General features: G+C 40.0%; 1 protein-coding gene and 1 long non-coding RNA gene across 2 annotated transcripts in view; both read left to right on the plus strand.

The window, feature by feature from the left end:
- The first annotated feature begins 130 nt into the window (after nucleotides 1–130).
- Nucleotides 131–11,670, plus strand: part of LOC105567928 — an 18,249-nt gene continuing 6,709 nt past the window's right edge. Inside the window, exon 1 of the long non-coding RNA XR_001009407.1 lies at nucleotides 131–995. This is a non-coding gene — a long non-coding RNA (uncharacterized LOC105567928). The remainder of the gene's footprint in view (nucleotides 996–11,670) is intronic.
- LOC105567927 (protein Fer3-like) lies at nucleotides 5,362–7,061 on the plus strand. Its single transcript, XM_012023202.1, has 3 exons — nucleotides 5,362–5,734; nucleotides 5,819–6,023; nucleotides 6,387–7,061. The coding sequence occupies exons 1-3, from the start codon at nucleotides 5,430–5,432 to the stop codon at nucleotides 6,663–6,665; spliced, it is 789 nt and encodes a 262-aa protein (XP_011878592.1). The 5' UTR covers nucleotides 5,362–5,429; the 3' UTR covers nucleotides 6,666–7,061.

Consider the following 11,670-nt stretch of genomic DNA (forward strand, 5'->3'; position numbering starts at 1 on the left):
CAACTTGAAAATCGTTTAATTAAATAGTTTAATCTTTTCATTCTTGTTAAAATCTATAGTCGAACTAACGATAAGTCCGATCGTCCTACGCTATTGACGACTACAAGCGCACATCTGTACGGGAATTCTGTAACTTGCAATCGATGCTTTTCGGTATCGTTAACTAGCGACAGCCAATGGCGAGGACGCAGATTTTCATTGGTTGTTCCTAGTTAACGTTATCGAAAAACCTCGATAGCAAGTTACAGAATTCCCGTACTGATGTTACGAACAGTAGACGCTTATTTTATCAACGACTGCTCAGCAACTAAATATTGTTAATAATTGTAAAACAATTGAGCAACAGTTTCAACGATTTCTATAAAGAGTTTGCGCTCAGAGAAAGTTGTATGGCCGTCCGCAGCATTGATAGTCTCTCACAGTGCGCGTTTTGCGCCAAAATTCTCCGCAGCGAAAGGGTTAATATCAGGGTTGTAAACCGGAGCAAAAATACGTTCTTTGGAGCGGTTTTGAACCGGTTCGAATTTAAAAACCGCTCCGAAAACCGGATGAATTTACGGAGTAAATTATTTGGAACTTGGGATGTAAACCGAACCGGAGCGAATAAGATTGTAAACCGGAGCATAAATACGTTCTTTGGAGCGGTTTTAAGCCGGTTCGAGTTTAAAAACCGCCCCGAAAACCGAATGAATGAAGTAAATTATTTAGAACTTGGAATGCAAATCGAACCGAACTGGTGAAATTTGCACATTTACCACCTTTCCAGCTATGTAGCAAAGATTCAAACGTGGTAAATCTTTTTAAATAAATGAAATCCTTTTTAGATAAAGAAACCGCTCCAAAACCGGTTTTTCATGCTCCGGTTCGAAACCGGAGCGTTTGAAATCATAATCAAAAATGGTTCGCTCCGGATCGGAACGATTTTATAATTGAAATTTTGATCCGTTCTCTCGGAGCGGATACACTTCAATGGTTCGGTTCGGTTTACAACTCTGGTTAATATCGAAATCAGATATTAACAAGGCGCGGTTGTTTACATCGAATATGTTTAAATGTCCACTCGGCGGTATCGATTAAACTACTTTGCTCACCCGGTTGCGCAAGGTGTCGTTCCTCCCGGGTGCACCTTCGAGTTTCCGTCTCCTCGACTCCTTTATCACTGGATCTCCCGCCTTCAGTCACCAACACCTTACGCCTTCCCCCCATATTATATCGCGATTCTTAGTACAAGGTTATTAAAAGTCCGTTATCAACGGCATCGCTTCACGAGAGAGATAGAATTAGCTTTCACCCAACGTCACTTGCTTTTATTCCATTCGCGAGGAGGAAAACTCGAGAGACAGCCACACGACGTTTTTCGATAAAAGTAATATCCAATTTTCTCGAATTTCAGTATTCCATCGCGAGCACACAAATTTTGGATTAACGTTTAACCAATCTTCACATTTCTATTTTACATAGTCTGAATAATTTATATTTTAATAATTAAGATTATGAATATGTTGTCAAACCACTGTTCATTTTTGTATTTAATACTTCGGAGAAAAAGTGTTTTATTGCTCCGAGGATCACTGTAAAGTCTCGTCGCGTCGCAGATTTAGCGTCCCGTGTCTTTTAAAGTCCCGGCACTGTTGACAACATTAACGCGTCTCAACGTTACGGTAGGGCACCGAAATGCGGGAATTTCGGTTCGGGCGCAATCTCTCTTGATGGCTTCCGGCGCCGCGCGTGTCTTTATCCCGAGATCTCCCGCCCTCGGCTAGCCGACACCTTGCGGGCACCTCTCGTTATACGCTCGTAGACGAATGCCACGCGCGCCGAGCCTGGGCCCGCCGTTCCGTTCCGTTCCGTACGAGGGGTAGAACGGAGAACCCCGCGGGAGATGGATATCGCTAATTGTCTTAAGGCGAAGGGGTCCGCAGCGGTATAGTAGCACGCGACCGTTGTATTTTACTGCCTTCCCTCCCTTCTCCTTCTGTCGGCATTCGCATCAACCTTCATTGGCGCGTACGATTCCTCCACAGTGTCCTTGAATCGGTCATAAATCGATGCTGATCAATATTGGCGTGGAACATTGTTCGAATCATTTCAACGATGCTATCTCGAAAATCGTGAAAGATTAAGGTTGAGCTGACGGGCATTCTTATTGCTTCAACTTTTGACAAATGAAATTTCACACAGAACAAGAAGTCGCGATGAAGTCAAAGTGGCATCAAAATGATACCATGACTAATGAATATCAAAAGTCATATTTTGATTATAGCAAAAAATTAATCAGATTATGATTTGGAAATTTGGAGACGCTGTTTGACATAGTTCGCGATCATTTAAGCTTCGATTATTTCCGATGTTCATAATTGTATGGTAGGACTTAAATAGTAATAATAAACTTAGTAACTTAGTAATAACTGCGATGCAACCTATATCGGTCAGACCAAACGACATCTGGAAACTAGAGTCAAAGAACATTGCAATAATATTAAAAAAGATGAGAACAACCACTCAGTCATTAGCAAACGCCGAATATCACGTGGACACGATTTCGATTGGTCAGCACCGGACGTCATGCATTGTGAGAGACACACGAGAAAGAGAGAAATCGCCGAAATGTTACACATCAAATTACTAATACTACCAATTTAAAAAAGGACACCGAGAATCTTAATCCTGTGTACGGTCCTGTTATTAACTAGTTGACTTGAGTTATTTACGTATATGTTTATAAATTTTTCTCTCCTTCTCCGAAGTTGACCTAGAAGTTTTATACCTACAGTTTTGACAGTCATTTCCCGGCCTTCGCAGACAACGCACATACGTTATCTTAGTGCTTAACATTTTTAATATCACGACTCAACCTATGATTTTTATCGCTTAATTGCGCACAGGCCTGACTGAACTTAAGGTAACTGAGTGTCTTAATTCTAGCTTAATTCTAGTAAAATGTATACTAACAATAAGTATAATTATTAGTAAAATGTGTGTACGGTAACAATTTAAAAAACTCTCATAAAGTTCTTCAAAATGCCATGTCGTCCCACGATTACATGATTTTTAAAGTAAAGTTTAAAAGAAAATTCTCTCTGTAATCATTTCGAGAAAGTTAGGATGATACCATTTAACACTTTTAATGAGACATAATTTAACTGTTTTAGGATTATATTTTGACTCAATACTTTTTGCTAAGAGGACGCAAATCATTCATCCAGGCAAATGAGTCTCGCAGATAATTTATGAAATTTGTGAAAATATTAGATTTTTTTAAGCATTGATATCAAGATTTTGCGAGGTTAATCTCTACGAAGTTAATCTCTCTATAAAACAGCGCGGAATTATTATTTCGTTAAAATGAGAAAACAAAATTCACACATATCAGAGTAAATTTATGAAACATCTAATTTAAATGCGACATTTGGAAAAAAAAATGTCAGCCTTTGTTCCACAATCGAGTTTCAAACTGCTAATTGCGCGCCTTTATCTCACTTTCGAATTATAGACGACGGGAAACCGCACTCGCAAGGATCATAAGTGCTCGGTTTCCTCTTCCCGTCGCGTTACGTCTTCGTTGTTCTTTTGATACTACCTATACAAGAATGCGGCGATATAATATGGCGTATACAGTTATTGCACGTGGAGCGGTTTCTATTGTGAAAGCATCTGTCGTTCCGCCGTCGGTCGTCGTGATGATCCGAGCGCCAAGCAGGAAGAAAGACGGGAAATCGGAAATTGGAAATTAATTTCCGCACGTCACCGCCACCGCCGCCGCGGTTAGTTCGTCATCTGATCAGCGCCGCAAAGTTCAGAAGCATTACCGCGATATTGTAATGGGCTCGTTATCCGCGTAAGTCTCGAATTAATTCATAACAGCGCTCAAGAAATCAGCGTAGACAAAATTTGGCTTCCATCAAATTAACGATTTCTCATCAGGAGAATATCATATAGAAATAATACTCAATCTTCGAATTTCTTGTTTATCACTTCGTGATTATAAGACATTAGATATATAATAATCTTTGCTCGTTTCTCGCAGCCAGGCAATGCGACTTGGTTAACAATTCAAAATCTTAATACACGCTCAGCCTTCCATTCTTCTTTCTTACATAAACCTATTCTTTAAAATCCTACACGGAGAGCATTTTCTCTGAAAATTTATCCTGTAAATCATGTAATCGTGGGACAACGCGACATTTCGAAGAATTTTATGAGAGTTTCCTGGAATTTTATCATACATTTTACTAATAAAATGTGTACTAAGTATAATTACTAGTAAAATGTATGGTAAAATTCTCCAAAACTCTCATAAGGTTCTCCACAATGCTAGATTGTCCCACGATTACGCGATTGTCGGGGTAAATATTAAGAGAAAATTCTTTCCGCGTATGCATAACATCTACTCAACTTATCTGCTTTACTTTGCCTTATCTCATCTCATATTATCTTATTTTGTCTTACATTATCTTGCTTTGCTACCTCAATCACTTTACATACTTTCATTCCACAGGCTTGTTTTCAGACTCTCGCCGATTATAATATAAAAGCGAACTCTTTCCTCGCAAGAAACATTCGCGATCGTTTCTTTCAGGCCGCCGGCCACTTCTCGGTGGGTCGCGGAGGTAGCATTGACTCGCGGCGCGGGCGTGCCTGCGGAGCGGATGTCGAAGAACCCAAAGAGAAGAGGGGTAGATACAGAAGGAGCCCGAATGAGCCGCTGCCAGGTGTACGTATCGCCCATAGGGATAGGCAGAAAACAAGGTGGGAACCATATGTTGATCTGCTGACGGGCGCTCTGGCACGCGCCAGGCGCACTCAAACTCGAGCCTTTACACCGCGAGGATCGGGACTGTGGTGTCCACCTTGACGTCCTCCCGCCGACCTGATCGAACGGCTGACAGTTCGGTTTCGATGATCCTCTCTTGGACTCATCGCCCACGCGTAAAAGACATTTGGTACAAGCAACGCGATGAGCTGGGACACTATCGGTGAAGTTCGCGCAAGGATTCAATCAGCTTGATTTCTCGTCGGTGATGTGTCAAATGATACACGCACAAAGAGTTTATCTCGCAGTATTAGATCGGATATATATTTAGTTAGACGCAATGGAATTGTTTAACGCGGTGTGTATTAAGTATTAGCATCGTAAGAATAAATCGCCCAAGGACCGCTTAGCCACGCTGGCGAACTCAATGGAACACGAATCAACGCCGACGAACTCTGTGCACCAATTCCTTCCTCTGCGTGAACGTCGAGAAGACCTGACGAAAGTCACAGCGATGTGAACGTTTCGCTTGTACAAGAAACTCGCCCTCCCGAAAAGAGAATCGGCTACACTTCACCTTATGAAACGCAACTCTGATGAGGCACCGCGCGTGTTACTCATAGAGGTATATTCTCGTTGTGCCAAGTGACGCGGGGAATCTTTCCTAATCCGGATCATGGCCCTGCTATCGAACCATCACTGCAATTATCAGAACACACAATCCGACATGTTAACACCCGCATACCCGAATTCGTCGAGGAGCTACGACCCCCTGTATCCGTCGCCGTACAACTCCCCGAGCTACGAGCCCACGAGGATCACGTATCGAGACAATTGTGCGCACGAGAGTGAGCTCTGCACGCCGCGGAGAGACGCCGAGACGTTGGATTACGCCAAGGACATGGTGTTGGAGTACACAAAGACCCCGGAGGGATACGACCGAGGACCCTACGGGGTCCTGACGCCCGTCACACCGCAAAGGTAAACGTAAGGTGCTTAGGATCTCACCGAAAGTCTTATAGAGAGGGTCTTGCTGCGGGGTACGTCATCCTTGTGACTTTACAGATACGAGCAGCCGCATTCGATGGATCAGACCGCATCACCGCGCTCGACGTTGTACGAGGAAAGCTCGGTCGACTACCAGCCGCCGTCGTACTGCTACGAGACGCCTCCTCAGGAACCGAGATATCAACCCCTGGAGAACGGCAAGCCGATCCTCACGATTGTCGAGCCTCGCACCAATTGTTGGGAGCCCATCATCTCGACGCAGGTAACTATTATACGATCGACTCGCTCGTTAAAAATTTTAATTTAATAGCTCGACTGAGCGAATGAAACTACCCAGTAAACGCACCAACGGGTACATAACATTGATATTATAATTTCCCACAATAACAAATGTAATATGTACAAAACATATTGTACGTAGCAGTTACATTGTTAAGTAGGAAACTGTAATATTGACGCTACGTAATTGTTAGTCAATATTTTAACTGGTAATTAAATTTTGACAAAGTAGACAACATATATTTAACTCAGTTGCCAATAATTGATCATAATAATTAAAAGCGCGCGTCAATTACGAGGATTCGTCTCCGATTAAACAGTCTTGTTTCTCTCTCTTTGTTTCCAGAGAATGTCGACGACGCCGCCTGTGAGTCCGCGGAAGGGCAGGCGGAGATCCCGCGACGTGCCACCGTCGCCGACGGTGCTGAAGCGTCGACGCCTCGCTGCGAACGCGCGCGAACGACGTCGCATGAACGGCCTGAACGACGCCTTCGACAAGCTGCGCGAGGTCGTGCCGAGCCTCGGTACTGATCACAAACTCAGCAAGTTCGAGACCCTGCAGATGGCACAGAGCTACATAGCCGCCCTGTGCGATCTTCTACAGAGACACGACAGCAAGAGATAGATCCCGATAAAAGCAAGTAGTATATGTGCACACAATTCATTCTTTGCCCTGGCACCGTTTCTTTCGAGACGCAGTCACCTGATCACCGGATACGGTAAATCCTGCGGTGTAACAATGGCCTTTAATCGCAATTCCTTTTTAGAAGAATTCATCTAAATACAGTTTCAATGATTTCGACGAAATTACTTTTCTCAAGCTTTAACCCTTTGCTGCATAGTGTTACTCTGATGGCATTACCTATCGTCCAAGTTTCTTTTTTCAATCAATCAAATTTTTCACGTATTCCTTTAGCATGTTTAGTATTGCCGGACCGCTGAAAGGTTCCTCTAACTAATAAATCAACTTTTAGAGCTTTATCTTAAATAAATAATTACCCTAGTAGCACACTGCGTGGGCTAAACACTGGTCGAATGTTGGTCATATTAGAAATGCATTGGCTGATATTGTCCAAAGCCAATATTGGCCGTGAAATAAATGTAAATATTGCACGATAATAATTATATGATATTAGATTTATATTGAAAGTGCACTCGGCCAATGTTCAACAATATCATTAGAATATTGGTCTAATATTGATACAATATTAAACCAATATTGCTAAATATAGATATATTGGTTAAATAAGAGTAAGCGTCCATCTTACAATATTGGACCAATATTGGGAATACTAGATTTAAATTATTTCCCAATATTGCGTCATTATATTGTGCTACTAGGGTAGTTGTTAATAAATATATACCGAAAAAATGTAATTTTTAGAGAATTAATTCGTTTACATACAATTTTGTCCTATAACTTATATTTCAAAATCATGGTTTGAGGGTTTTCAAGATCGACGAATCCGATGTCAAAAATACAAAATTTTAAATGGCGGACCCAATATAGCGGACAAAATTATCAAAATTGACCAGATTCACTTTCAACTTGCTATTTAGAGTTTCTCGAGGTCGCTGATTCCATGTAAAAAAAAAATACAAAATTCGAAACGAGAATCACTAATACCAAAAACTCCCAAGTGACAAGTTTGAAGCGAATCCGGTTAAGTTTGAAAATTTCTCCGCCATATCGGAACTGCCATTTTGAATTTTTGATATTGGATTTGTAATCAGTGATCCAAAAACCCCCCGAGTAACCAGTTTCATGCAATTTCGGTTGATTTTTAAATTTTATCCACCATATAGAGTCCACCATTTTAATTTTGCATTTTTTACATCAGATTCTTACACAGCGACCCCAAAAACTCCCTAGTAACAAGTTTCACAAGATAATATTCATTAGAAAAAAATGTGCAACAAAGGATTAATAAGTGAGTTGAATCATTAATGAGTGACTTAAACCTCTGAACTCTTGAATTTAGTATGTTGAGAAGTCAATCATTATAGCCTAATGAAAGTGTTGGAACTGCAATACTAATGTATTATGAGTAAAATAAATTGAAAATAGGACGAATGATTGTTAGTCAAACTTAATTTACCGTATAATCTTAGACGTATGATTTAAGATGTAAACTAAATAGCAGAACGCACAGATAATATTTCAGTACATTTTTAAAGCGTAACAAGATATTTATTATAGTGATTGTTGTACATTTTATATGTAAAGACTGAACTGCACAGACAGTAACAGAAAGGCCTTCTCAATGTTATAATTTCATCTAAATAATTACACACCCGAATAAAACCAAATGTCCTTAGAATAATTAAGCATTTTTGCCAACAATTGTTTCTATTACTATTGTGCGAAGAATGGTTTTAAATGGCAATAAATTATTTACAATTTTAATACGTATATGACACTGATAATTTTATAAAATATATATTTTGTATATTCTAATTTGAAATCTTTTTAATATATTTTTATTTTTAATTGCGATATCGATAGTAGCGTTAACTAATCTTTCTTCACTTGAGTGTGCATCGCAAATGCAATAGTGAACATGCGTATCGCTGTATTTTTTATGTACGTTAGTATAAGAAGAAGATAAACACAGCTAAAGATCCAAAGACTAAGCGCGACAGTAGCAAAAGAAGCTCCAATGTGCGTATGCTTATACGTTTGCATGTGTGTGTGATAGTTTTTAAAATAAACTTTATGTTTATTTGTAAGACAGATAATATATATTATTATCTTTTTTAGCAAAAGCTGAGATTTGATTTTTCAACTGTTTCCAAGAAAATTAAAGTACTTATTATCATTGTATATTATTTTTCCCTTAGTCAGCGGAAATGGACTTGGACTTAAAATTGACGCTGTTCTTTAACGAATCATAAAATTGAATTGTCATTGTGAATTTGTAATTACTATCGTATCTAGTCAAGATTACAATTATCAACTTTAGCCGTTTCTTTTTTAAGTAAAAAACGCCAAAGATCTGGAGCGGAAAGAACATTGTAAAGATTGAATAAGTCGCGTTCGAAAATTTGTCGTATAATCGGTCAAAGATTTCAACGAAAATAAGAAAGGTTATGTATATTAAACAACTATATAAATTCATTGTATGATGCGAATAATTGTAATATTAATTGTACGAAATAATATGATCTTGTAAATAAAGAGCTATTGTAAATAAAAAATAATGTTCGTAAAAAAAGAAAAAACTTTTAAATGCGATGTATTGTTAATAATGACTTTTTACATACTTTCTATTAAGAAAACAGTACACTAGAGGAGAGATTAAATAATCGCAATCCTAAGCATGGAAATCCATTCCAGAAAGAGGCAGAGATTAAAACTTCTAACACTTTTTACGTTAATAATTTGAAACGGATATAAGTGAACACTATCAAATGCTGTTTGTCTAACAAACTAATAAATAAAGCAAATTTCCTCTCTGCTTTTTGACCGAAACATTTAAAAGCGCTCCTCGGTTGGCTCAATTAAAATCGTGAGAGTTGACTCTTGAATATTTAACATGCTGAAGATGACTTCAATTGGGAGTCGAAACGTGCATTACTACCGTTATCAATTTGTTTCACGAACTGTAATCATAATTGAATACAGTTAACTATATGACTCACGCGACAATAACCGTGTTATACTTTCATTGCCTAATTGTTATTTTTGTGTAGAAATAATACTTGCAGTCGTTCGCCGGTTTGATACGGTCTATACTCTATGATGTGGATTTAAAATTAAAGGACAGAAGAGACAGATGATTTTATTCGGTTTCTCCGACTACCTCAAGCCGTATCAGCTGTGCGGATTGAGTACGATTAAGCAGAATGAATCGCAACACCGCGATGCACGATGTCATACCGCATTCTTCCGGCCATCCCGTGCATAAACGCCGATTTTCCGGTTCTGCACGTGGGCGCGTGACCGGCACACGCACTTGCTACCCCATCTTTCCGTTTCCCCATGGACGCGGTCTCCCCTCTACCACGGGGGATCCCGGATACGAGCGACTCGCGTGCGCTTCCCTCCGACGCGTCGCGGCGTCTTCGTTATTTTTCGGTTTTGTCATCACACCGTCCTCGACGTAGCCGGTTACTTTCTCCCTCTCGGGGGACCGTGCGAGTCGCGCGACACCGTGTATTTGTGCGTCTATTGCAAAATGTCTTTTTGATACCGTGAGAATGCCTCACTGCGCGTAGACGCTCCTCCGTAATTTCGCTCTAATTACTCACGTCGCGTCTGTCCTTTGTCCAGTTGTTCCTCGGTTCCTTCCTTTCGCTGACGAAACGACCGGACGAACGCAAATTAATATAGCGTTACACACATGACAACCAGCAGCTGTCGCTACCATGTTTTGTCCGCAGCATGCGATATATTGAAATATATAACGTTTATTTGCAAACGTTTAGAACGACTATGCTCTATGTGCACATATGTACACAGATACAGCGTATCTATAAAGTCTATTCCCATCCCCTATGTTTCGGAAACTGTTCGTAATTACAAAAACCACGAAGCACGTGTTCAGTCATTTCGAAGGGTTACTCTAGTAAGGGAGTGTGGAGGTTGTCTCCTTAAGAGAATGTCCCAGGGGGTCCCAACTTAAAGACTTTTAACTCATGTTGTAATGCATTGTTTAAAAAACGTTTAATTAAATTTAATGAAATCAGTGTGGTTGTTGACCATCGAAAAGTCGAAGGACACGCGAGGGATCTGAGATACAAGATCTTGAGGATAACGAGCAGGTAACGTAACTAGATGCCTGGACAAAATAAACGAGAGAACGGAATTTTCTTTCCGTTTGAGGGACTATAGAAAACATACACGGAAAAAAGCATGATGTTGCATCAACAAGACCAGTGTAATTGAAATAAAATCGTCAAAACAACATGAGTAAATGGAAAACATCAGATTCTTGATAATCTGAATATTTAGTTCAATGCTTAAAATTAAAATCCATAGCGAATACAATTGAGTAAATTATTTATATTTGCGGCAGCCCGTGACATTATCGTTTAATTCAAGCAACTTGATTTTGTTTAATTCAACAGCATTTTTTCCGTGTACAAAAACATAGAAAATAACCCAATGTTAAAAAAATATATAAAGTGTACGTATAGGATGGGAAAACCATCCCTGTGTTTCACAATTCTATTATACTAACAAGATAACGGGACGTTAGAGCTGAAGTTTCAGAAAGTTTCAGGGTGCCTTTCTAGATGCGATGTTGCAGGCACGTGTCGAGGTTCGATATGAAAGACGAAGATTGAGCGAGTTGTCGAAAACGATTCCCGGAAAGAGACAGGGTAACGAACAAATGGACAATACACGGAGGTTTTGATCGAGTTCCCTCCTTCCGTTAAATTGGCAAGATCGGGAAAAAAAGGGAAAAAAGAATCCGTCACATTTCAAGAAACGTAGGCGGACAGCGGCACGTGCCCCACAATAGAGCTCGTTAGCGATTTCGTATGATTTCCTTTTTCGTTTCTTTCTCTAGATGGACGTCTATCTTCCTGTCGTAAATAAGGATCCCTTCCAGCACCAGATGTCCGGTAATTAGCGATCATTAATTACCTGAACGGACGGACTAGCGCTTGCTGTTACGAGAGAG

This window comes from Vollenhovia emeryi, unplaced genomic scaffold, assembly GCF_000949405.1.
Source record: "Vollenhovia emeryi isolate VEMERY1.0 unplaced genomic scaffold, V.emery_V1.0 DF939133.1, whole genome shotgun sequence".
Lineage (NCBI taxonomy): Eukaryota > Metazoa > Arthropoda > Insecta > Hymenoptera > Formicidae > Vollenhovia > Vollenhovia emeryi.